The sequence below is a fragment of the Salmo salar genome, chromosome ssa24 (assembly GCF_905237065.1).
Source record: "Salmo salar chromosome ssa24, Ssal_v3.1, whole genome shotgun sequence".
Classification (NCBI taxonomy): domain Eukaryota; kingdom Metazoa; phylum Chordata; class Actinopteri; order Salmoniformes; family Salmonidae; genus Salmo; species Salmo salar.
In genome coordinates, this window is record NC_059465.1 from 30,725,554 (window position 1) to 30,753,346 (window position 27,793).

Consider the following 27,793-nt stretch of genomic DNA (forward strand, 5'->3'; position numbering starts at 1 on the left):
GCTAGACAACAATTTGCAGGTCTTGCCATAGATTTTCAAGTAGATTTAAGTCAAAACTGTCTGCCTTCTTGGTAAGCAACTTGTGTAGATTTGGCCTTGTGTTTTAGGTCAGTGGTTCCCAAACTGTGGGCAAGGGGGAGCGCTCCAACTGGCGCACTCAGTCCGGCTTTCAACTTACTAATAGAATGTAATAATAATAGAATGCACAAGGTACAATTGCGAAATTGGTTAGTGCAAACCTGCAAAATATTTTGCAAAACTGTTTGAACAGTTTGTGTCACGAACAGTGCTTGTGCCCATAGAACTAGACGTGGCGTGCGCACAAGGGGAGCGCGGGATGTTCCCCAATGCTGGAAGGGGGGCCTGAGTGAAAAAGTTTACGAACCCCTGTTTTAGGTTATTGTCCTGCTGAAAGGTGAATTCATCTCCCACTGTCTGGTGGAGAGCAGAATGAACCAAGTTTCTCTAGGATTTTGCGGTTTATTTTTATCATTAAAAACTCTCCAGTCCTTGACGATTACAAGCATACCCATAACATGATACAGCCACCACTATGATTGAAATTATGGAGAGTGGTACTCAGTAATGTGTTTTATTGGATTTGCCACAAATATAACATTTTGTATTCAGGACAAAAAGTGAATTGCTTTGCCACATTTTATGCAGTATTACTTTAGTGCCTTGTTGCAAACAGAATGCATGTTTTGGAATATTTATATTCTGTACAGGCTTCCTTCTTTTCACTCTGTCAATTAGGTTAGTATTGTGGAGTAACTACAATGTTGTTGATCTATCCTCAGTTTTCTCCTATCACAGCCATTAGGCATCCTTCACTCATGCTGCCAAACATACCCTCGTAAAACTGACTATCCTACCAATCCTTGACTTCGGTGATGTAATTTACAAAATAGCCTCCAACACTCTACTCAGCAAATTGGATGTAGTCTATCACAGTGCCATCCGTTTTTTCACCAAAGCCCCATATACTACCCACCAATGCGACCTGTATGCTCTCGTTGGCTGGCCCTCGCTACATATTCGTCGCCAAACACACTGGCTCCAGGTCATCTATAAGTCTTTGCTAGGTAAAGCCCCACCTTATCTCAGCTCACTGGTCACCATAGCAGCACACACCCGTAGCACGCGCTCCAGCAGGTATATTTCACTGGTCTTCCCCAAAGCCAAGTCCCCCTTTGGCCACCTTTCCTCCCAGTTCTCTGCCAATAACTGGAACGAATTGCAAAAATCACTGAAGCTGGAGTCTTATATCTCCCGCACTAACTTTAAGCATCAGCTGTCAGAGCAGCATACCGATCATTGCACCTGTACACAGCCCATCTGTAAATAGCACACCCAACTACCTCATCCCCATCTTGTTATTTTTTTTTTTGCTCCTTTGCACCCCAGTATCTCTACTTGCACATTCATCTTCTGCACATCTATTACTCCAGTGTTTAATTGATCATTTGTAATTACTTCGCCACTATGGCCTATTTATTGCCTTACCTCCCTAATCTTACTACATTTGCACACACTGTATATAGATTTTTCTATTGTGTTATTGACTGTACGTTTGTTTATCCCATGTGTAACTCTGTGTTGTTTGTCACACTGCTTTGCTTTATCTTGGCCAGGTCGCAGTTGTAAATGAGAACTTGTTCTCAACTGGCCTACCTGGTTAAATAAAGGTTAAATAAAAAAATAAAAACACTAACTGTTTTAAAGACCCCATTGGCCTCATTGTGAAATCCCTGAGCGGATTCCTTCCTCTCCGGCAACTGAGTTCAGAAGGAAGACTGCATCTTTGATGTGCAATATGGTGCAAAGGTGCAATATGCAGAAATCACTCCCCTTTTTCCTGGTTGCTAAAATTCAAATAGTTCACCTAATTTCAGTTTATGTGACAAAACAAGCAATGTGTAGTGTAGAGAATCATTTTACCATCTAAACCGATGCAAAATATATTTTCAATAACCAAAAAGATAGTATCTTCAGCTGTTAAAAACAGGAAGCATAGAAATAGCGCACATAGAACAGATCAACTGCTTCTTAGACTTGCTTTTGATGAGAATGACATTTCTATAACTCATATTTCTATGTGAATTTGGTCAGGTAGTCCAAAAAGTTACACATTACAGCTTTACATTTTATTTTGTGTAGATCAATTACAAAAAAAATAATCGCTACTAAATCTATTTCAATCCCCCTTTGCAATGCAACAAAATGTGGAAAAAGTTCAAGGTGATGTAGACTTTTTATAGGAAGTGTATCTTGTGAAAGTACAGATACTCAAACTTTGTTTGACACCACACTCCACAAAGCAAGTCCTGCTGGCTCTAGTTTTATCTTATCTTGACTTTGCCCAGTCATATGGTCAGGTGCCGCAAAGGACCTAGAAAAACTGCAGCTGGCCCAGAACAGAGCGTCACGTTTCGCTATTCACTGCAATCAGAGGGCTAATACCAGTACTATGCATGCCAGTCTCTCTTGGCTAAAAGTAGAGGAGAGACTGACTGCATCACTTCTTGTTTTTCTAAGAAACATTAATGTGTTGAAAATTCCAAATTGTTTGCATAGTCAACTTACACACAACACTGATTTACCCCATCAGACATGCCACCAGGGTTTTTTTACAGTCCCCAAATCCAGAACAAATTCAAGAAGACGTACCGCCATGATTGCATAGAACTCTTCCGTCTCAGATTGCTCAAGTGAACAGAAAACCTGATTTAAAAAAAAACAGCTAAAGCAACACCTCATGGCACAATGCATCTTCCCTACTTGACCTAGATATTTTGTGTATGTACTGATATGTAGGCTGTATGAGACGTTTTAAATTGATCAAATCATATTCTTTAGTGGTCACATACACATGGTTAGCAGATATTATTGCGTGTAGCGAAATGCTTGTAGATAATTATATCCTTAAGGTGTTGTCTATTAATTAATGTTCTGTATAATGTAATGTTTCATGTTTTGAGTGGACCCCAAGAAGAGTAAGCTAATGGGATCGTAATAAAATACCAAACTGACGGTTTGTAACTTCCATAATGTTGTTTTTACAGCCATATGATCTACTTTTGAAAACTGAGCATAACCTGCAAATATTTACTTAGAAATGAGATGTAAACCGTTCTAACAACGATTTTATAGCCAATTGTTCTGTCGTTCTACTAACATGTACTTTTTTATAAAATCTAAAATGATCATGGGCAATCTGCTGCCAGTGTTGCCAATTTAGCGACATTGTCGCTATATTTAGCGAGTATTCAGACCCCTCTAGCAACACATTTTCAAAAAAGCGACTAGCTTCAAATCTAGCAACTCTTTCTGGTGTTATTGGAGACTTTTGGAGACTGACGTGAAAGCACCTATCGTTCTTACTCTTCTCAACGAGCAGCGGGTGCTGCCGTGGACCCCACCCCGTCCCAAAGCACTCACAGGCGGCCCAGTCCTCACGCATCAGTCCCTCCCAACAGCAGTCAGAGCAGGAGATATTCACCCCTCCGCGTCCAGACTGCAAATGAATCGCGCATGCAGGAAGCTGCCGTTGGCTCATCCCGCCCTGGTTTACATTAAAAAACAATTAACCTGAATTAGGGCCAGACTAGCTACCATAATTTTCTCACATTGACAGTTTTTTCTATTGTCTCTTTTTGGTCCATTTAGATCGTTAATGTAGATTGTATACATTTTTTTTTAATTTTATGTTATGGTTAAAAATGTTCATGTTTTACTGTGACTTGTTGTAGGCTCCTAAGTGGACCATAAGGTTAAAACCAAACCAAATCAAGAAAACTAAACCAAAAAATAATAATAATAATTTAAAAAAATTAAAACTAAGTAACTCCGCCAGATTGTCTTTTTAGGTCACTTTTAAAGGTCCCAAACCCGGATTAAGGAGTAGGGTTGGAATTGTGACATAAAAAAAAACAAGAATCGACACAACAAAGTTAATTTGTAGTTCTAAACATATTTAGGGTGTTTTGTACTCACTTTTTGTCTCTCCCACGATATTATTCCTCTCTCCTACAGCATCCATCACAATTACATGCACATGGTCAATTATGCAAATTAGGTGATGGGGTTATTTTGCGACTTCTAGCGACTTTTAGGACAGCCAATAGCTACTTTCCTTACTGAGGAGTTGGCAACACTGTCTGCTGCTAGTCCATCCATTGATTAGCCTAGCACGCACTGAGTATATGCTTGCACGGCTTTTGTTTGACTCACTTGGTGGCAGTGCTTGGTGGTGGCTAAGTAGTTTACAGTACCTAGTATCTAGTTAAGAATACAAATACGTTTATAATGGCTGGTAGAAAGGCATTAGAAGTGTATTTAGATTTGTCACAATGCTAGAGGCGTCACTACAGACCCTGGTTCGATTCCAGGCTGTATCACAACCGGCCGTGATTGGGAGTCCCATAGGGCGGTGCACAATTGGCCCAGTGTCGTTAGGGGTTGTCCGGGTTAGGCCGTCATCATGGGGTGGTAGGTAGCCTAGTGGTTAGAGCGTTGGTCTAGTAACCAGAAGGTTGCAAGATTGAATCCCCGAGCTGATAAAGTAAAAATCTGTCGTTCTGCCGTCATTGAAAATAAGAATTTGTTCTTAACTGACTTGCCTAGTTAAAAATAAATTAACATATCTCAACTTTTTATATATATAGGGGAGAATAGGACTCAGGACAAAACTCAATCCCATGCAGATGGTCGACAATGACTTTGTTCTGAGATAAGATTCTTAATTCACGGTCAGATCCTACTAGTTGAAGGGTTGAAAAATGTAAAATAAAAATACATTTCCTCTCCCTCATCTTGTTATAGTGATGCCATATTAAAATACCTGCCCACCAAATACAATGTCCCAAGTAACCGGTATCCCCGCCACCTGGAGAGGAGGGTGAGTGGATGAGTACACAGCCTGGCACCATACCAACACACGACCACATGCAGCCAAGGTCTTTATCATGGAGGTAAGGCTCGCTCATGGAACACACTGTATGCTTTATGGCAGGTAAAATGTAGCCTAGTCCCACTGCCACCATCTCTTTGCAGCCTAGATATTACACATAATTGCAATAGACTTTTGTAGGCAATGTTATAGCTGATGTTCTGTGTCTGTTGTTGCTGGCACACAATGCTGCTTTGTGGTGTAGGTTTTACTGCCCCGTATGACAGGGTAGCTCACAGACCCACTGAAGGTGGAGAGGGCTTTAGCAGACCTGGGTGACACTCTGGAGAAGCTGGAGAACATGTTCCTCAAGAGGCAGCCCTTCCTCTGTGGAGATGACATCAGCCTGGCTGACTTGCTGGCTGTGTGTGAACTCATGCAGGTGAGGAGCAGTGGACCAACTTCTCCAGCAGAGTTCAATCACTGGGTGAAGCATACACTTCTGCTGAAAATATGGTCCTACAACGCAGTCAAGGAACATTGTCTGTTTAACCACATACTACAGTATATTTAGATTTATGGATTGCTACCCATTTACAGAATCACGAGAGTCGGCCTAAATAAATTGACTGCTTGCTCTCAGCCCCTAGGTGGCGTTAGAGACATCCTGAAGGATCGCCCCAAGCTGTTGAGCTGGAAGAGTCCAGTGGGGGGCTCTTTTGACGAGGTACACACAGTGCTGTACCGTCTCTGGGACAGGTCCAATGCCAAGCTATGAAATAATCTGAATATGGTTTGATATAAAAGCTTGCACAATGATTAACAGCATCACTACTCACAGATTAATGCACTGATTATACTTTGTGCGGCCCTTGTTGACCTAGAGATTGTTCTGTTTAAAGGCTCTATGGGTGAGTGATCAGAGTGCCTTACATGAGCCACTGTATGATATGATGCAAAATTAGTAGCTATATAGATGGTTCAGGTTAATGAACAAGAACCTTGACCTGGGGTGAAGATGTTCAATAGAGTAAGATTTTTTTTAATGATATACAAGTCAGGAATTATGGAATGCACAACAATAAAAACCCAGTGGTAAATAACATTTTTGTACAAAAACAATTATTTACAAAACAGGAGGCAATTTCCAGTATAGCTCCACATTGTTGTGCTGATCTATGAATGCTTCCATATACTAGCTAATGTGTAGCGGCTGTAAGGCATAGCAGGCCAATTTTCAACTAACCTGTTCTTGGTGATACTTTTTTTGTTCTTGATATGGGAGAAAAGTACATCTTATAAATGTCCAGTTGCAGGTGGTTCCCCCCTAAAAAAATGAATATTCAAACAAATATTAAATCATCGTTTTGTATCGAGTGAGAAATGCAAATGCCTCTTGCATGTCTGCAGATCTTTGTTTTGGTCTCACTGTGTGACGCGCCGTCACCTACTTCTACATGTGGCCGTGTCACATAGAAACATCTAGTTCCTGCAAAGCTCTTGGGGAAACGCAAGATGCAGCTAAAATGGCGAGGGAACTCCTCACTCGGTGCAAACGTGGATTTAATATATTTTTGGAGAACCACCTGCAACTGGACATCGAGAAGATACTTTTGTCCATCTCAATTCTGGAGAAAAGTATCGCCAAGAACAGGATAGTTGAAAATTGGCCTGCTATGCTTTACACTAGCTAATGTATAACTGCTGTATGGAAGCATTCACATATCACCACCGTAACAATGTGGAGCTAGCGCCGCATGTGCCCACGAGTTGGAACTCAACATGCAGTAATCAAGTAAATTCCAGTATCCTGAACAGGGACATTATGGGAATGATTACAGTGATGCGTGATGAAATGCAATATACTGATTTAAAGTAGGCCCAATTGCCAGAAGAAAAATATCAGGGGAGTCTCCAATGGGGTAACGAGGGTGGAATGTGGATCATGTTGCCTCTGTGGATGGGCCTGGTCACCTCTTGGTTGGCTGCTGCTCTTCCTCATCTTCTCTTGACCTCTTTCCGGTTGAGGCCTAAAGTAATAAGAGACATACTTCAATTTTGTGAGCAACACCATACTCTGGACAATATTGACATATGGCAAACCCTCTCCTGCGGGGACCATCAGATAGTTCACATTTTTGTTCTTACCCTGCACTTAAGTACCTAATTCAACTAAACACCAAGAACTTGCTTAGTTAAATCAGGCTAGAACAAAAATGTGGACTGTCTAGTGGTCCCCCAGGAGAGGGGTGGGAAACTACTGTAGTAGAATGACATTGTTTCTCACTACTGTGGCATCTCCAGAGTCTGCTGTGCCATCGGCATCTCTGGAGTCCTTGGGGTACATGATGCCTTCAGCGGTCTCCTTCATTGCCTCATCCTGAGATGGAGATCGTTGGGATCAGAGATTACTCGCCATTGCCACTTACAACACCGCCTAGCCCAAAATACCCATTATGTAGTAAACGTACCCGCATTGATGGCACTGGGGCCAGGCAATGAGACAGCAATAAACCTTACCATCAGCCAGGGATGCTGTAAAGCCTCCTCAATGGTGAGGCGGACATTGGGGTCCACTCGAAGCAGTTTCTTTACAACATCTTTGGCTAGACATGATTGGATAAGTAAAAGAAGTATCGGACATCATTGAATTATCCATACAACTGTAGTAAAGTAGCAAAAGTTGTTTACAAACCCAAGACAGGTGGAATCCATTTCAAATTTATGTTCTCTAGCACACGTATGACAGAGCCAAACATGCATGCAGTACATTTTTAGGTCAATTTGATGAGGATTTACATTAGTCCCTTACCATCATCGGAGATGCCGTCCCATTTTGATGGAATAAATGTATATATTCCCTGGGTGATCTGATCACTGACTGACAAACCAATTCGTGCATCAGGGTAGAATGGGGGATAGCCTGCCAAACTGAGGGGGAGAGAACTAAACTTCACATATAAAAGTATTAACACTAAGTGAATCTGTGAACAGGAAAACTGTGTGCTGTTGAAAAGTAATCTTGGCCCAAGTTATTTGCAAATTGATTGAAATAGTTGCATTACAATGCTTTTAGTACACTGATAAGCCTGGAAACATTTAAAGTTGCAACAAAATTATTGGGACAGTGGCACTTTTTTGGGGGGCTTTTTGTACATAGTCACCCCATTTTAGGGAACTGAAAGTATTGGGACAAACTCAAGTTTATTAAAGTAGTAAAAAGTGTAGTATTCGGTCCAATATTCCTATCACGCAATGATTACATCAAGCTTGTGACTCTACAAACCTGTTGGATGCAGTTGCTGTTTGTTTTGGTTGCGATTCAGATTATTTTGTGCCCAATAGAAATTAATAGTAAATAATGTAGTGTGTCATTTTGGAATCACTATTGTGAATAAGAATATAATGTTTCTAAACACTACTACATGAATGAGGATACTACCATGATTAGGGATATACCTGACTTTCCATAATCATGGTAGCATCCACATTCATGTAGTAGTGTTTAGAAACATTATATTCTTATTCACAATAGTGATTCCAAAATGACACACTACATTATTTACTATTAATTTCTATTGGGCACAAAATAATCTGAATCGCAACCAAAACAAACAGCAACTGCATCCAACAGGTTTGTAGAGTCACAAGCTTGATGTAATCATTGCGTGCTAGGAATATTGGACCAAATACAAAACTTGACTATTTTAATATACATAAGCGAGTTTGTCCCAATACTTTGGTCCCCTAAAATGGGAGGACTGTGTACATAAAGTGTTGTAATTTCGAAACGGTTCACCCGATATGGATGAAAATACCCTCAAATTAAAGCTGACAGTCCTGTATATCTACTACAGTCAGAGCAAGCAGCACTGTTATGTCTGTGATCCTGGCATCAGGAACATGGATCCCTACCACACAAACAGGACGACCCCTAAACTCCAGGCGTCTACAGCCCTGCTGTAGCCCACAGTGACTGCGTCTGTGAACACCTCTGGTGCCAGGTATGTGGGTGTTCCACAAAGGGTCCTCATCAGGGCAGACTCCTCCAGTATCTTGGACTGATTAAAGTCTGTGATCTGTCACAGAGAGAGAGGCCTGTAACTCTTCACTTCAGTGAGGCTATTCAACCAAGCTTTTTTCCCTTCTCCAGATCTAGTGTGTCTAGAGATCCACTTCAGGAGGGCAATGAATAAGTGGATAACTTTATCTACCCTCACATACTCTTGATCTACTATGATCATTCACTGTGGAAGAAAGACCCACATTGGGATTTGAGAAACCTTACCTTGATGACGCAAACATCGTCGTGAGACGAAAGCAGCACATTTTCAGGTTTGAGGTCTCTGTGGATGATGCCATTGTTGTGAAGGTACTAGTGGAAGGAATGCGAGATAAACCAGCATAAGGAAGCAGTTGAATATCTACTCAAGCGACAGTATCTCCAGCATAAAACAAGATGTGTAAAGGTATGGTGTATTTTGACATTTCAACATCACACCGGAATATATTTAATAAATCCTACCATGAATTTGCCTGGCTACCCAGATTCATTGCTCCAGCCAAATGCCACACCCACAAGCGTTTGTTTCTTCTCCTCAATGAGTCTGGATTTGAATCCCTCCCCGACCCTTCTAGAACACGAACACATTCAGACCGTCTGACTGGTCCTAGAAATCCAGAGCCAGAACAAGTGGGTAGTGACGTTTGAAAATGTGTCATTGGCTTTGATACTCTGGTTAGAGACGATCCAATTGCTGATGACTTTATTTTGTACAACACCCATCGTCACCACAAACGACTTCAATGATGGCAGATTCAGACTGAAGTATGTAGAAATTGATAAAGCAGCGGAAGCATTCAGTGTGAGTCGTCAGGCAAACCATAAATATCACTATTCTAAAAATTCTGAAGGAAAAATTGAGAAATACATCAATCCACCCACCTCTACTGCTTTCAACATCTGGTAAAAATATAGCTTGGCAATTGGCTCCTTGATCTGTTGCTTGCTTTTGACCCTGTCGTAGAGTTCTCCACCCTCCATGCTGAAACACACATGCTATCAGTTGAAACAGAAAACAAAGGGGAAGGGAAATACTATGCTTGTGACAATTATATTTCTTCGTAAGGCTACAGAAATTATTAGACGCAACGAAAATTATAATGGTTTCTCATTGATAAAAAAAAAGTGGCTGCTTGAATGAAAAACTGAACTCACAGCTCTAGAACAATGTAGTATGAGTCATCTGTTTGGAAGAAGTCTTTTGTTTTGATCAGACATGGCTGGAAAAGACAGGAGGCAAAAGTTACACACAGAAATTTAGCAGGCAAATACTAGAGGACATTTTGATACAAAGTGGTAGAAAAGTGTGATGTCTGTGGCTTTGTCCAGTAGAAAACATGCATTGAAAATGACTACTTCTATGGCACTTGATTACCCCAGGGAAAGAAAACATTGTTGGACATGAAGAGCTATTGCTTTACTAGGCTCCTTGGCAGTTATTACATCATAATAAGTTCTAGATATAATACTTACATGGTCAATCTTTTGAAGGATCTGGATCTCTCTTTCTGCACTTCGTGTGGCAGTCTATAATTGAACAAAGATGAGTGTTACATTTATTGCAGTAGTTATTATTCATAAACTAGAACAGGAGGAAAAAGGTGATAAGACTTACGCCAACAGATGCCGGGAAATCATTCTTGTTAATAGTCTTCAAGGCCACCTTTTTGCAAGTGGCCCTCTCAAAAGCCAGCTTCACTTCCCCGCACACACCACTGGTATAACAAATCATATTAGAATGTTATTCTGTAATTCAAAACAAAATCATGAGTAACAAGATTTAGTAAAATACACAAGTTAAAATGAATAAAATGCTCACTTACACTCCAATCTTTTTGGTAATCATGTATTTCTCGCTTAACTCTTTGGGTAGGTTGGACTGCTCATCCGCCATGAGATCAATGAACACAAACACTATTGAAGGGAGAAAATCAGTTGAATTGATTATTAATGCAAAGACTAAGGTCGACATCACCATTAAGGGAATGATGCAGCATACTTAATGTTTAGAGATACATGGAATATAGTGTCATGATGGATAGGGCCTCCTTGCTGCTATTTAAGTATCAGTGACCTAAACAGAAATGTATTGAAATAATCCTCTGAAAAAAAGGTACCTTTGTGGCGTTCTTCAGCAAGGGACAACACTGCATTGTTTGCTAGTGGCAACATTTTTCCTTTTCCAATAACGTTACCGTCAACAAACGTGCCATTGTTACTGTTGTCAAAGACATAGACAATGTTCTTCTCCTGCAAGGTAAAGATCTGACCGTCATTACAGAGCACACTGATTAACAAAACAATGGACTTCCTTAAATAAAATAAGATAGTGGTGAAAAATGAATCGACCTACTCGGAATATCCTAAAATGTTTATTGCTGTATGCAGCAAATCTGGATGATTCCCTCAGTATGGGGACATCAAAGGAATAGTTGCATTTAGTGTGCCGACCAAACCAAGCGTCGTCCTCAACACAGTCTGGGGAAAAAAGTAAAACTAAAACCATCACTTCAATAGAGGCTAAGAGAAGACAATATACAGATGCTAGTGCTAGTTGAAAAATATTTTTAAAATCTCACTCACATTTGCCATATGGGCCACTTTCAGCAGGACACAACATTGTGCAATGTTTAAATGAACGGAAATGCTACTGATCTGAAAGACCACTTGAAGAACATTGTGATTACTGATTATGGCGGCTCAGAGGACGATGTTGTAGTGTGCTGCTGCAGTAGTTTTACGATTTCAAATGGTCACACAGTTATTGATCAGGGCCGATTTCCTGATAGCGATGGAACTTAGGCTTATGGCTGTTTTAACAATGCATCTTTCCTACAATGGCCGAAAATTGAACATGCGTTTCCCAAAACACCACAGAGAGAAAAACGGTCACTTAGTGCGTTGTTTTCTCAGTGCGTTGTTTTCTCAGTGCGTTGTTTTCTCAGTAGGTGGTAATATCTCCTAGAAAGATATTACCACCTACTGCTGCAAATACTGAAGTGGCTTACTCTAATGCTTACCGAATAAAAATGCACAAAATCAGCGATTTGGGACATCATTGTGCACATATTAGGCTACACATCATGAAATATATTGAGAAATTACAGACGTTAGCCTACAAGTAGCAAAATAAAACTCAACTGAACATGAAATGCATTTTTAATATGATTGAAATGGGCCTATAGCCTACTGTTTATATTTTTATTCTATGTTTAGCAGAGATCTTGTGTAGAAAGTGATGCGTGAGGGCAAAAAAAGCATTAACGACACACTTAGCTGTTCTACAAGTGGTCTGAGGCAGGCGTTAGATTACAAGCGCTTTCAAGTGCAACGTTAATAATGATGTTTTGGGAAACAGCTCAGATTTAATGATGCTCCTTCCTACGAAGGTTCTAACAGTGAACTTAGCCTTAAGATGCTTTTGAGAAACCGGGCCCTGGTCATACTCCACCACATGGGCTCAAACAGACCTCAAAAGAATGTTCCCGCACTATTGTGGAAAACGTGTTGTTCAGTACAAACTGCAGCAAAACATTTAAATCAACTAAAATACCCCAGTACTCACTGCCTAAAGGCATCCTAACCACCCAGGTAACAGGTGCACATCATGTGGTTGTTGAACTCACTGTGGGCTCTGAAGCCTCTCTGCATAGGCAGCAGGAGGCCCCAGGGCTGTGGCTCAGGCTCCTCTGGTATGGAGCCCAGGTCCCTAACAGGGATGGTGTCCACTGAACTGACTGTGCCAGACCCAGAGGATGACTGGCTGGCAGAGCCTGGAACAGAGGAGCTGGAGCCACTCTGGGACTGGGTCTGAGGCTGCGACTGGGTCTGGCTGTAAGCGTCTGGCTTCTCTTGGGACATGGTCAATATTTCTCCTCTGTCGGAGTATATTAAAGTAAATAATAAACACACCACTCAGGTGATCGTCACATCTTTCAATTTTCCAAACAATGTGCCCCACATCCCTAAACTTAGCAAAGTCCTTATAACTTGCATGTGATAATACTAGGCCTACATAGGGCGTCGTGCAGTATGAATGCATGACAATGATATGAACGAATGATTATGAATTCACAATGTGCGGTGTCTGGAAAATCCATGATCGTGGCAACTCCATAAGTTAAATGGAATTCATTCACCATGCTCCATCTCTATACAAATACGTTTCTTATTTATAGCTTCTTGCTAACAGTGCGTAGTATTATCTGGTAACCGGCCCTCGAGCTATCCTCACCACACATGGATAGCTAGCACAACACTAAATTAGTTTCACATGTGTACCAATTTCCGTAGCTAGCACGTCTGCGAAATTAAGTGGTTGTTTGGTTGCCGAAGAAATGTGACGGCTCGCTAGCTACAGTGTGTGCAACTGAACAATATTTTAAACATGACATTGATAAGAATGACCATTTAAATACACTTACCGGGATTTCGAATTAATCGCGGCACGTGTAGATTTTCCGGGGAAATTGGATCTCTAGAGACTCGTGGGAAATGTTGTTTGTTTTTCATTATACGTCACCTGAATTTTAGCAAGTGAGAAGTTTAGGATTTTCCACGTGATTTTCAGCAGCTAGCTAGCGTTTGCTGCATGGATATACACATCTGATCTGGACCATGTCATTTTGACCAATTACCATTCTTAGGAAGTAATTTTGTCTACATCGAGTTATTAGCAAGTAGCTGCATTATTTCGGGAGTTAATAATCAAATGGACCGTGTCACACTTCTGTTTTCTGCAACCTAGCTAGCTAACGCTAGCTTTCTGTTCTAGCTAGCTACCATTCCATCGCCGATTGACTGATTAACCAACAACATGGCAAAGCATAAAACATCTGCAAAAACTCTTATAATTGAACATGGTAAGTTGTTAATTCCATAGCTAATCCAGTATAGTAGCTAGTTGATCAGTGTCCAGATGACATAGGCTACTTAATATTCACATCATTGTATGAGACAACACATCCCATCTATCTAAAGCAGGGGCACATCTATTCAGCGCCATCGAAGAGTAATCAGCGTGTGTTATTAGTGTTAGGTTTAAAACCTCTGCTGTGTTGTGTTTGGTGTGGGTGGTTGTTTGAAATCATGCTGCTGGCGTGGCGTTGGATGGCCAGTAGGGGGCACGCTTCCCCCTGGTCAAAGTACACTGACACGGTGCTGTCATTTATTGAGACATTCTGGACTCACAGGTCACAAATCACATGACACTTGGATTAGGGGCATTGGCCCCCACACATCCACAACAATGTCCAACTCTTGTATTTCTCCAATAATGACATCTAGACAGTTTGAAAATTACTATCATCCAAATTAGAGGTCGACCGAATAATAATGGCCGATTTCAAGTTTTCATAACAATCGGTAATCAGTATTTTTGGCTACCGATTTGCCGATTTAAAAGAAATATATATATATATATAATTATTATTTTTTAGTGTTTTTCTTTTAAACATTTATTTAACTAGGCAAGTCAGTTAAAGAACACATTCTTATTTTCAATGATGGCCTAGGAACGGTGGGTTAACTGCCTTGTTCAGGGGCAGAACGACAGATTTTTACCTTGTCAGCTTGGGGATGCAACCTTACGTTAACTAGCCCAACGCTTTACGTTGCCAAGGTAAGTTGCTAGCTAGCATTAAACTTATCTTATAAAAAACAATCAATCAATCATAAACACTAGTTAACTACACATGGTGGATGATATTACTAGTTTATCTAGCCTGTCCTGCTTTGCATATAATCGATGTGGTGCGCATTCGCGAAAAAGGACTGTCTTTGCTCCGACGTGTACCTAATCATAAACATCAATGTCTTTCTTAAAATCAATACACAAGTATATACACTGCTCAAAAAAATAAAGGGAACACTAAAATAACACATCCTAGATCTGAATGAAATAAATAATCTTATTAAATACTTTTTTCTTTACATAGTTGAATGTGCTGACAACAAAATCACACAAAAATAATCAATGGAAATCCAATTTATCAACCCATGGAGGTCTGGATTTGGAGTCACACTCAAAATTAAAGTGGAAAACCACACTACAGGCTGATCCAACTTTGATGTAATGTCCTTAAAACAAGTCAAAATGAGGCTCAGGAGTGTGTGTGGCCTCCACGTGCCTGTATGACCTCCCTACAACGCCTGGGCATGCTCCTAATGAGGTGGCGGATGGTCTCCTAAGGGTTCTCCTTCCAGACCTGGACTAAAGCATCCGCCAACTCCTGGACAGTCTGTGGTGCAACGTGGCGTTGGTGGATGGAGCAAGACATGATGTCCCATATGTGCTCAATTGGATTCAGGTCTGGGGAACGGGCGGGCCAGTCCATAGCATCAATGCCTTCCTCTTGCAGGAACTGCTGACACACTCCAGCCACATGAGGTCTAGCATTGTCTTGCATTAGGAGGAACCCAGGGCCAACCGCACCAGCATATGGTCTCACAAGGGGTCTGAGGATCTCATCTCGGTACCTAATGGCAGTCAGGCTACCTCTGGCGAGCACATGGAGGGCTGTGCGGCCCCCCAAAGAAATGCCACCCCACACCATGACTGACCCACCGCCAAACCGGTCATGCTGGAGGATGTTGCAGGCAGCAGAACGTTCTCTGTCACATCTGTCACGTGCTCAGTGTGAACCTGCTTTCATCTGTGAAGAGCACAGGGCGCCAGTGGCAAATTTGCCAATCTTGGTGTTCTCTGGCAAATGCCAAACATCCTGCACGGTGTTGGGCTGTAAGCACAACCCCCACCTGTGGACGTCGGGCCCTCTACCACCCTCACGGAGTCTGTTTCTGACAGTTTGAGCAGACACATGCACATTTGTGGCCTGCTGGAGGTCATTTTGCAGGGCTCTGGCAGTGCTCCTCCTGCTCCTCCTTGCACAAAGGCGGAGGTAGCGGTCCTGCTGCTGGGTTGTTGCCCTCCTACGGCCTCCTCCACGTCTCCTGATGTACTGGCCTGTCTCCTGGTAGCGCCTCCATGCTCTGGACACTACGCTGACAGACACAGCAAACCTTCTTGCCACAGCTCGCATTGATATGCCATCCTGGATGAGCTGCACTACCTGAGCCACTTGTGTGGGTTGTAGACTCCGTCTCATGCTACCACTAGAGTGAAAGCACCGCCAGCATTCAAAAATGACCAAAACATCAGCCAGGATGCATAGGAACTGAGAAGTGGTCTGTGGTTACCACCTGCAGAACCACTCCTTTATTGGGGGTGTCTTGCTAATTGCCTATAATTTCCACCTGTTGTCTATTCCATTTGCACAACAGCATGTGAAATGTATTGTCAATCAGTGTTGCTTCCTAACTGGACAGTTTGATTTCACAGAAGTGTGATTGACTTGGAGTTACATTGTGTTGTTTAAGGGTTCCCTTTATTTTTTTGAGCAGTATATTTTTAAACCTGCATATTTAGTTAATATTGCCTGCTAACATGAATTTCTTTTAAATAGGGAAAATGTGTCACTTCTCTTGCAAACAGAGTCAGGGTATATGCAGCAGTTTGGGCCGCCTGGCTCGTTGCGAACTGTGAAGACTATTTCTTCCTAACAAAGACAGCCGACTTCGCCAAACGGGGATGATTTAACAAAAGCGCATTTGCGAAAAAAAGCACAATCGTTGCACGACTGTACCTAACCATAAACATCAATGCCTTTCTTAAAATCAATACACAGAAGTATATATTTTTAAACCTGCATATTTAGCTAAAAGAAATCCAGGCTAGCAGGCAATATTAACCAGGTGAAATTGTGTCAGTTCTCTTGCGTTCGTTGCACGCAGAATCAGGGTATACAGAATCTGGCTCGTTGCGAACTAATTTGCCAGAATTTTACGGAACTATGAAATAACATTGTAGGTTGTGCGATGTAACAGGAATATTTAGACTTATGGATGCCACCCGTTAGATAAAATACGGAACGGTTCCGTTTGTCACTGAAAGAATAATGTTTTCGAGATGATAGTTTCCGGATTTGACCATATTAATGACCTAAGGTTTATTATATTATAGTTAAGTCTATGATTTGATATTTGATAGAGCAGTCTGACTGAGCGGTGGTAGGCAGCAGCAGGCTCGTAATAGTCAAAGATATATGGTTTAGAGAGAAATAGTCGACGCGTCATAATTCCTGTAATAACTTGCATCTGAACTTGAAAGGGGTTCCTTCGTTATTTTACCGTTCATGTCTTCCATAGAGAATGTCTTGATCTACTTCAAATAAGGTCTGTGTTTTGTGCTTAAACCGCCTCGGCGTTTTGATACCCGTGTAAATCTCACTAGGTAACGTTTGTCAACATATTTTCATAAATCCACTCTACAAAAAAATGTATCTTCGCTTATATTGATCAGAGTTATATCCTATGGATATCTACACAGTTATAAAATTGGCAAGGTGGTGTAAGCCTAAACTAAACACAGACCTTATTTTAAGTTAATCTAAAAATATCCTATGGAATAAATGAAGGAACCGCTTTTCAGATTTTGCTAGAAGGTGTCATGGGAATTATGACTCGCACTTTGGTAGTCAATTCTTACCATGCCCATTATTAAAATAGGATTTCCTGCATACAGAAATTACAGTTTTTGTTTTCAGCATTCATCACAGGTAACTTAAACTCTATTTTTATTATTCAAACAGTTGAGAGTATTTGTCTCCTAAGCAGACTCTTCAGTATCGTTGTCACTTCAGGTGTGTGTGTGTGTGTGTGTGTGTGTGTGTGTGTGTTTAAAAAATCATAATAATAATCGGCCGATTAATCGGATCGGCTTTTTGGCCCTCCAATAATAGGTATCGGCGTTGAAAAATCATAATCGGTCGACCTCTAATCCAAATATGTACCGATGTGTCTTATTTCATAGATGACGTTCGAGAAGATGGTGATGATATGAATCCCTTCTCCTTTAAAGAGTTCATCCGCAGTAAAAACCAAGGGGATCCAGATGAGAAGAAGTACCCAACGCGAAAGGTGCTGATCATTTTAAATGAACCAGTGTTACATTCAATCCCAGAGATGAACTGTTACAAAGCATATGCATGTAATTTGGTGGTGCATGTAATTTGGAGGTGTTCATTCATTGGAAAAATGTCACAGCATAATATTCAAAGTCTGAAAAGATGGTCAGACTGTTCAGATTATTACTTTTGATGTAATTTTTATGTGAAGGTGACCTACATTCTTACTGCTGCATTTTGTGTTATAGGAGGCATATGGGAGCACATTCCTGGCAGAGGGGGAATATACTATCCCTGGCCCTAAGAGCTTCGATCAAGACTTCCAGGGTCACTTTTACGTAGACCCCGCACCGTTTCCTCAGTCTCTGGACAATGAGACAAAGGAGTGGGCTGGGAGTTACCAGCCATCAGCCATTGAGGAGGTGCATGAATTTAGACTGTGTGGCACTGCAGCAGCAGACAGCAGCACATACTCGGGTCAGTCTTCCCTGTGCACCGAGGAAGAAGAGGATACTTCCTTATCTGTATGGCAGGTGGATGAAGAATTCTCACCAAAGGCCCCCCAGTACAGGAGGGCACCAGTGAACTATGAGGGAGATGACGAGACATCCATGGCAGAGCTCTCCTACAAGACCAAGAAGAGTAGTACAGAGAATGGCCATAGGGATCAACAAAAGGTTATTTTCGTATCTTGCTTACAGATGCACTTCCCTTCAAACTGGATGTCATAGGGGTATCAATTAGTTAGTCAGCTAAATTGCCAAAATATTCTAAAATAACTTTACATGTTTTTGAAACACAAGCTTGAAATGGGCATGGTCTAATTGACTCAACAAACAAAATCACAAATCCAAGTTAGGTTTTTTAATTAAGCAGAAAATCAGTTATTTTATCAAATCAACATTTGTCACGTGCCAAATACAACAGGTGTAGACCTTAGTGAAATGCTTACTTACAAGCCCTTAACCAATAATTAAAGAGCAGCAGTAAAATAACAATAGCGACGCTATATACAGGGGGTAGCGGTACAGAGTCAATGTGCGGGGGTAATTAGTCGAGGTAATTGAGGTAATATTTACAGTTGTGGCCAAATGTTTTGAGAATGACACAAATATTAATTTCCACAAAGTTTGCTCCTTCAGTGTCTTTAGATATGTTTGTCAGATGTTACTATGGAATACTGAAGTATAATTACAAGCATTTCATAAGTGTCAAAGGCTTTTATTGACAATTACATGAAGTTGATGCAAAGAGTCAATATTTGCAGTGTTGACCCTTCTTTTTCAAGACCTCTGCAATCCGCCCTGGCATGCTGTCAATTAACTTCTGGGCCATATCCTGACTGATGGCAGCCCATTCTTGCATAATTTGTCAGAATTTGTGGGTTTTTGTTTGTCCACCTGCCTCTTGAGGATTGACCACAAGTTCTCAATGGGATTAAGGTCTGGGGAGTTTCCTGGCCATGGACCCACATTTTTTATGTTTTGTTCCCCGAGCCACTTAGTTATCACTTTTGCCTTTTGGCAAGGTGCTCCATCATGCTGGGAAAGGCATTGTTCGTCACCAAACTGTTCCTGGATGGTTGGGAGAAGTTGCTCTCGGAGGATGTGTTGGTACCATTCTTTATTCATGGCTGTGTTCTTAGGCAAAATTGTGAGTGAGCCCACTCCCTTGGCTGAGAAGCAACCCCACACATGAATGGTCTCAGGATCCTTTACTGTTGGCATGACACAGGACTGATGGTAGCGCTCACCCTGTCTTTTCCGGACAAGCTTTTTTTCCGGATGCTCCAAACAATCGGAAAGGGGATTCAGAGAAAATGACTTTACCCCAGTCCTCAGCAGTCCAATCCCTGTACCTTTTGCAGAATGTACCTATTGCACCTATTGCAGAATATCAGTCTGTCCCTGATGGTTTTTTCCTGGAGAGAAGTGGCTTCTTTGCTGCCCTTCTTGACACCAGGCCATCCTCCAAAAGTCTTCGCCTTACTGTGCGTGCAGATGCACTCACACCTGCCTGCTGCCATTCCTGAGCAAGCTCTGTACTGGTGGTGCCCCGATCCCGCAGCTGAATCAACTTTAGGAGATGGTCCTGGCGCTTGCTGGACTTTCTTGGGCGCCCTGAAGCCTTCTTCACAACAATTGAACCTCTCTCCTTGAAGTTCTTGATGATCCGATAAATGGTTGATTTAGGTGCAATCTTACCCATCAGCAATATCCTTGCCTGTGAAGCCATTTTTGTGCAAAGCAATGATGACGGCACGTGTTTCCTTGCAGGTAACCATGGTTGACAGAGGAAGAACAATGATTCCAAGCACCACCCTCCTTTTGAAGCTTCCAGTCTGTTATTCAAACTCAATCAGCATGACAGAGTGATATCCCGCCTTGTCCTCGTCAACACTCACACCTGTGTTAACGAGAGAATCACTGACATGATGTCAGCTGGTCCTTTTGTGGCAGGGCTGAAATGCAGTGGAAATGTTTTTTGGGGGATTCAGTTCATTTGCATGGCAAAGAGGGACTTTGCAATTAATTGCAATTCATCTGATCACTCTTCATAACATTCTGGAGTAAATGCAAATTGCCATCATACAAACTGAGGCAGCAGACTGTGAAAATGTATATTTGTGTCATTCTCAAAACTTTTGGCCACGACTGTACGTGTAGGTAAAGTTATTAAAGTGGATCTGAGGCTGCTTATCAATGGTTGTTTTAGCAAAGTTAGCTGGCTAACTCACGGATCCTACTTTGTAGTATACCCCCCATGTGATTGGCCACAAGTCCTTTATTTTGTATTTTCTGTTTTTCTTTTAAAGCTGAGGGAGGAAAATACGCAGCTCAGGAATAACATTAAATATCTTGTGAAAAAGTCTGAGAAGGATGATCAAAGGTAGGTGGACAGAAGTGATATGGTCTGCTGAGAACAGACCTTCCTGGAGTGTGAGAGGGATTTAGGGGATGGTGTTAAAGCCCTTATATTATGTTATGGCATGGGAGTAATGCTTTGAATATCACTCTTTAGATGTAGATTTAAGATGTTAATTGTACACATGTTCATGCTCTATAAAGAACGTTTAACCTATGCTCATCATCATGTCTCTGACTGACACATAGAATTCGACACCTCACAGATGAGTTGCACAAGAGAAGAGTGCAGGAGGAGAGGGAGGCTCAGGCTTTAGAGACCATGGTCCACTCCGTAGAGCAGAACCTGCAGTTAATGACCGTATGCACCTGTTCCTCTTTCTCCTACTTCATCAGTTTATCAAGGATTTAAGAATATGTTTTGTTCACTGATCATCTAGAAGATGTGAAATACTGTGCATTCGGAAATTATTCAGACCCCTTGACTTTTCACACATTTTGTTATGTTACAGCCTTATTCTAAAATTGATTAAATTGTTTTTTCATTCTCAATCTACAGACAATACCCCATACTGATAAAGCATTTTTTTGCAAATGTATTAAAAATAAAAACTTTTACATAAGTATTCAGACCCTTTACTCAGTACTTTGTTGAAGCACCGTTGGCAGTCCCAGCCTCGAGTCTTCTTGGGTATGACGCTACAAGCTTGGCACACCTGTATTTGGGGAGTTTCTCTCATTCTTCTCTGCAGATCAGCTCAAGCTCAGTCAGATTGGATGGGGAGCGTCGCTGCATCGCCTAATCAGGTCTCTCCAGAGATGTTCGATCGGGTTCAAATCCGGGCTCTGGCTGGGCCACTCCAAGACATTCAGAGACTTCTCCCGAAGCCACTCCTGCGTTGTCTTGGCCATGTGTTTAGGGTTGTTGTCCTGTGGCAAGGTTGACCTTCACCGCAGTCTGAGGTCCTGAGCGCTCTGGAGCAGGTTTTCATCAAAGATCTCTCTGTACTTTGTTCAGTTCATCTTTTACTTGATCCTGACTAGTCTCCCAGTCCCTGCTGCTGAAAAACATCCCCACAGCATGATGCTGCCACCACCATGCTTCACCGTAGGAATGGTGCCAGATTTCCTCCAGGTGTGAGGCTTGGCATTCAGGCCAAAGAGTTTAATCTTGGTTTCATCAGACCAGATAATCTTGTTTCTCATGGTCTGAGAGTCTTTAGGTGCCTTTTGGCAAACTCCAAGCGGGCTGTCATGTGCCTTTTACTGAGGAGTGGCTTCCGTCTGGCCACTCTACCATAAAGGCCTGATTGGTAGAGATGGGAGAACCTTCCAGGACAACCATCTCCACAGAGGAAATCTGGAGCTCTGTCAGAGTGACCATTGGGTTCTTGGTCACCTCACCGACCAAGGCCCTTCTCCCCCGATTGCTCAGTTTGGCCAGGTGGCCAGCTCTAGGAATAATCTTTGTGGTTCCAAACTTCTTCCATTTAAGAATGATGGAGGCCACTGTTCTTGGGGACCTGCAATGCTGCAGACATTTTTTGGTACTCTTCCCCAGATCTGTGCCTAGACACAATCCTGTCTCGGAGCTCTACGGTCAATTCCTTCAATCTCATGGTTTGGTTTTTGCTCTGACATGCACTGTCAACTGTGGGACCTTATATAGACAGGTGTGTGCCTTTCCAAATCATGTTCAATCCATTTAATTTGATAGCAAAGGGTCTCATAGAAAAGGTTCTGAATACTTATGAACAGTTGAAGTCGGAAGTTTACATACACCTTAGCCAAATACATTTAAACTCAGTTTTTCACAATTCCTGACATTTAATCCTAGTAAAAATTCCCTGTCTTAGGTCAGTTAGGATCACCACTTATTTTAAGAATGGGAAATGTCAGAATAATAGTAGAGAGAAAGATTTATTTCAGCTTTTATTTCTTTCATCACATTCCCAGTGGGTCAGAAGTGTACATACACTCAATTAGTATTGGGTAGCATTGCCTTTCAATTGTATAACTTGGGTCAAACGTTTTGGGTAGCCTTCCACAAGCTTCTCACAATAAGTTGGGTGAATTTTGGCCCATTCCTCCTGACAGAGCTGGTGTAACTGAGTCAGGTTTGTAGGCCTCCTTGCTCGCACATACTTTTTCAGTTCTGCCCACAAATTTTCTATAGGATTGAGATCAGAGCTTTGTGATGGCCACTCCAATACCTTGACTTTGTTGTCCTTAAGCCATTTTGCCACAACTTTGGAAGTATGCTTGGGGTCATTGTCCATTTGGAAGACTCATTTGCGACCAAGCTTTAACTTCCTGACGGATGTCTTGAGATGTTGCTTCAATATATCCACATAATTTTCCTGCCTCATGATGCCATCTATTTTGTGAATTGCACCAGTCCCTCCTGCAGCAAAGCACCCCCACAACATGATGCTGCCACCCCCGTGCTTCACGGTTGGGATGGTGTTCTTCGGCTTGCAAGCATCCCCCTTTTTCCTCCAAACATAACGATGGTCATTATGGCCAAACAGTTATATTTTTGTTTCATCAGACCAGAGGACATTTCTCCAAAAATTACGATTTTTGTCCCTATGTGCAGTTGCAAACCGTAGTCTGGCTTTTTTATGGCGGTTTTGGAGCAGTGGCTTCTTCCTTGCTGAGCAGCCTTTCAGGTTATGTCGATACAGGACTCGTTTTACTGTGGATATAGATACTTTTGTACCCGTTTCCTCCAGCATCTTCACAAGGTCCATTGCTGTTATTCTGGGATTGATTTGCACTTTTCGCACCAAAGTACGTTCATCTCTAGGAGACGGAATGTGTTTCCTTCCTGAACGGTTTGACGGCTGCGTGGTCCCATGGTGTTTATACTTGCGTACTATTGTTTGTACAGATGAACGTGGTACCTTCAGGCATTTGGAAATTGCTCCCAAGGATGAACCAGACTTGTGGAGGTCTACAATATTTTTTCTGAGATCTTGGCTGATTTCTTTTGATTTTCCCATGGTGTCAAGCAAAGAGGCACTGAGTTTGTAGGTAGGCCTTGAAATACATCCACAGGTACACCTCCAATTGACTCAAATTATGTAATTTAGCATTTCAGAATCTTCTAAAGCCATGCCATCATTTTATGGAATTTCGCAAGCTGTTTAAAGGCACAGTCAACTTAGTGTATGTAAACTTCTGACCCACTGGAGTTGTGAATAAGTGAAATAATCTGTCTGTAAACAATTGTTGGAAAAAGTACTTGTCATGCACAAAGTAGATGTCCTAACCGGCTTGCAAAAAATTATAGTTTGTTAACAAGAAATTTGTGAAGTGGTTGAAAAACTAGTTTCAATGACTCCAACCTAAGTGTATGTAAACTTCCGACAACTCTAAATAAGTTTTTTTTTTTTTTCATAAATTTGCAAAAAATTCTAAAAACCCGTTTCAACTATTGTGTGTAGATCGATGAAATACATGAATTTAATCAATTTTAGAATAAGGCTATAACAAAATGTGGAAAAAGTCAAGTGGTCTGAATACTTTCTCAATGCAATGTATATCTCACTAAGATTACAAGGAAGTGTCATGATTAGTTACTAAACAGAAGTGTGTTGATATGAAGTCTTATTCATTACTTGGACCTTTTCTTCTTGACAGAAACGAGCAGTGAAGGCTGAAAACATTGTATCAAAACTCAAAGAGGAGCTTCATCAATTACAGGTTTGACTCTTACTGGTGTTACTGCATGATTAGCTCCATTGACATATGTTTGCACAGTGTTTCCCCTATATTAATTTAGCAGAGGTGGCCAACGCAGCAACAAATGTGGTATTTCAAAAAAAATATATATATATATACTACCGTTCAAAAGTTTGGGGTCACTTGGAAATGTCCTTTCTAAGTGCAGCTCAATAGGGTTGAGATCAGGTGACTATGCTGGCCAGTCCATTATAGACAGAACACCAGCTGACTGCTTCTTCCCTAAATAGTTCTTGCATAGTTTGGAGCTGTGCTTTGGGTCATTGTCCTGTTGTAGGAGGAAATTGGCTCCAATTAAGCGCTGTCCACAGGGTATGGCATGGCATTGCAAAATGGAGTGATTGCCTTCCTTCTTCAAGATCCCTTTTACCCTGTACAAATCTCCCACTTTACCACCACCAAAGCACCCCCAGACCACCACATTGCCTCCACCATGCTTGACAGATGGCGTCAAGCACTCCTCCAGCATCTTTTCATTTTTTTCTGCGTCTCACGAATGTTCTTCTTTGTGATCCGAACACCTCAAACTTCGTCTGTCCATAACACTTTTTTCCAGTCTTCCTCTGTCCAGTGTCTGTGTTCTTTTTCCCATCTTAATCTTTTCTTTTTATTGGCCAGTCTGAGAGATGGCATTTTCTTTCTTGCGGGTACTATTTAATGAAGCTGCCAGTTGAAGACTTGTGAGGTGTCTGTTTCTCAAACTAGACACTCTAATATACTTGTCATCTTGATCAGTTGTGCACCGGAGCTCCCACTCCTCTTTCTATTCTGGTTAGAGCAAGTTTGCGCTGTTCTGTGAAGGGAGTAGTACACAGTATTGTATGAGATCTTCAGTTTCTTGGTAATTTCTCACATGGAATAGCCTTCATTTCTCAGAACAAGAATAGACTGACGAGTTTGAGAAGAAAGTTCTTTGTTTCTGGCCATTTTGACCCTGTAATCGAACCCACAAATGCTGATGCTCCACATACTCAACTAGTCTAAAGGTCAGTTTTATTGCTTCTTTAATCAGAACAACAGTTTTCAGCTGTGCTAACATAATTGCAAAAGGGTTTTCTAATGATCAATTAGCCTTTTAAAATGATCAACTTGGATGAGCTAACACAACGTGCCATTGGAACACAGGAGGGATGGTTGCTGATAATGGGCCTCTGTACGCCTATGTAGATATTACATAAAACAAATCTGCCGTTTCCTGCTACAATAGTCATTTACAACATTAACAATGGCTACACTGTATTTCTGATCAATTTGATGTTATTTTAATGTACAAAAAATTGCTTTTCTTTCAAAAACAAGGCCATTTCTAAGTGACCCTAAACTTTTGAACGATTTTGTACATGCATACATACTGAGTGTACGCAACATTATGAACACCTGCTCCTTCCTTGTCATAGACTGACCAGGTGATCGCTATGATCCCTTATTGATGTCACTTGTTAAATCACGTAAATTGGTGTAGATGAAGGGGAGGGGACAGGTTGAAGAAGGATTTTTAAGCTTGAGACAATTGAGACATGGATTGTGTATGTGTGCCATGCAGAGGTTGAATGGGCAAGACAAAAGATTTAAGTGCCTTTTGAACGGGGTATGGTTGTAGGTACCATGCGTACCGGTTTGAGTGTATCAAGAACTGCAATGCTGCTGGGTTTTTCACACTAACAGTTTGCCTTGTGTTTTAAGAATGGTACACTACCCAATGGACATTCAGCCAACTTGACACAACTGTGGGAAGCATTGAAGTCAATGTTTGCCAACATCCTTGTAGAGTCCATTCCCCACAATTTAAGGCTGTTCTGAGGGCAAAAGGGGGTGCAACTCCATATTAGGAAAATGTTCCTAATGCTTTGTCCACTCAGTGTATGTATGTATGTATGTATGTATGTTATATATATATTTTTTTAATGAGACACGTATTCAAATGGATAATCGTGGCTCAATGACTGGAAGTGTATCTATGGAAATAGCTAGCATGACATTGCGCTAATGCTAGTAGCGCAACCTTTGCCACCACTGCTGAAAAAAATCCTAGAGGAAACATTGTTGCATAATGTGATACTCTTTATATTGCAGGGCCAAGTAGAGGGGTGCCGGTATGAGAATGAGAGACTTCGAGCTAGAGAGACAGCTGCCTTAAATACAATGAAACATAACGCGCAAGTGGCCTCGGAGTACCTTAACAAAGCAGCACTCAATGCTGAGACTTCCATCAAGTAAGGTTTCTCTTCCATAGTGTCATCTACATCCAGATGTGAATACACAGTTCCTCATATTGATTGTGTGGGTATTTGGTAAAATGCAACGTGCAAGTTCAGTTCATAATGTTTTCTAACCATAATTAAACATTGTGGTATTTTCTCCAAGTTCTATGACCAGGCTTTCGGTTTGATTCTGTCCACAGGCAATTACTTACAGGAGCAGAAACTCTTTGTCTAGTATCTCAACTGCTGCAGTCCATCGACAACATATCTGAGATTCACAATGAAGGCTGATGGAGTTTAAGGAGGCTATAGAATTCAGATCTAGGACCATCCATCAAGAAACTGGAAAACAATTATGGCGTGTCAGTGTCACTCAACACTCACAGAGAATCTAAAGTTGTAGTGTGTGCACTGATTTGTGACAAAATAAAACATATTGCTTTTTTTACTTGTACTTCATAAAATGTTTAGTTTTGAACCACTTTAACAGGCTATTTGAAAACAATATGCTAACAGCTGTATTTAAAGCTGAGGCAAATATGACTCAGATTTCGATTAATAAATGCGACTCAAAGTTGTTTGTTTTATTTTGTGAGCATTGTTTACACATTTTACACTGCATATGTTCTACAATCTTAGCTTGAACGTAGTCCTACTATTCGTAGTAGGAATTCAGGAGACTTTCTGTAGCTACTTGTCAGTTAATTGCTTGCTAAGTTTTCCAACCACTACATTTTTAAATCAGAAATGGTATTGTATCCACTTTTGCTAAGACGGTCAGAGTCAGGTTAGTAATGAGTGTCTTTGATAGTTGTTAATTGTACTGGTATTACAGTATTAAATAATACATAAATACATTATTATACTAGGTCAAGTGGGCATTTGGCATTCATTTCATTGGTATTCATGAATGCCTGCATACTGTCTGTAGCATTTTGGGGGGTTCTGATTGGATAATAGTTATGATGATCCCACCAGCCACCACCTTGTACAGGATCTCAACCCATAACTCCACTCCCTCTAGTCAAATGTGTATGTGTAGTTTAATGTGTGCTAAACGGGAC

The 27,793-nt window shown here is 41.3% G+C and overlaps 2 protein-coding genes and 1 pseudogene across 4 annotated transcripts; 2 read left to right on the forward strand and 1 right to left on the reverse strand.

Moving 5' to 3' along the window:
- The first annotated feature begins 2,223 nt into the window (after positions 1-2,223).
- Positions 2,224-5,669, forward strand: LOC106585624 (glutathione S-transferase theta-1-like; annotated as a pseudogene).
- A 235-nt stretch (positions 5,670-5,904) lies between these two features.
- On the reverse strand, positions 5,905-13,646 carry LOC106585648 (serine/threonine-protein kinase Chk2). 2 transcript variants are annotated; one of them, XM_014172075.2, is made up of 15 exons: positions 13,379-13,646; positions 12,581-12,831; positions 11,308-11,432; positions 11,072-11,204; positions 10,778-10,868; positions 10,570-10,669; positions 10,428-10,481; positions 10,110-10,174; positions 9,837-9,936; positions 9,180-9,266; positions 8,807-8,970; positions 7,704-7,822; positions 7,412-7,497; positions 7,179-7,271; positions 5,905-6,921 (listed from the first exon to the last, which is right to left on the reverse strand). In XM_014172075.2, exons 2-15 carry the CDS (start codon positions 12,813-12,815, stop codon positions 6,862-6,864), a joined length of 1,512 nt encoding a protein of 503 aa, XP_014027550.1. In that variant the 5' UTR covers positions 12,816-12,831; positions 13,379-13,646; the 3' UTR covers positions 5,905-6,861. The 2 variants fall into 2 exon arrangements, with proteins under 2 accessions (XP_014027550.1, XP_045562823.1); XM_045706867.1 differs by lacking the exon at positions 12,581-12,831 and having other exon boundaries at positions 13,379-13,466.
- Positions 13,527-27,306, forward strand: LOC106585650 (endosome-associated-trafficking regulator 1). Of its 2 annotated transcripts, XM_014172077.2 has the most exons (8): positions 13,527-13,816; positions 17,824-17,930; positions 18,166-18,594; positions 20,733-20,806; positions 21,031-21,142; positions 24,427-24,489; positions 26,602-26,741; positions 26,930-27,306. In XM_014172077.2, the coding sequence occupies exons 1-8, from the start codon at positions 13,771-13,773 to the stop codon at positions 27,018-27,020; spliced, it is 1,062 nt and encodes a 353-aa protein (XP_014027552.1). In that variant the 5' UTR covers positions 13,527-13,770; the 3' UTR covers positions 27,021-27,306. The 2 variants fall into 2 exon arrangements, with proteins under 2 accessions (XP_014027552.1, XP_014027554.1); XM_014172079.2 differs by lacking the exons at positions 20,733-20,806; positions 21,031-21,142.
- The last annotated feature ends 487 nt before the right edge of the window (positions 27,307-27,793 follow it).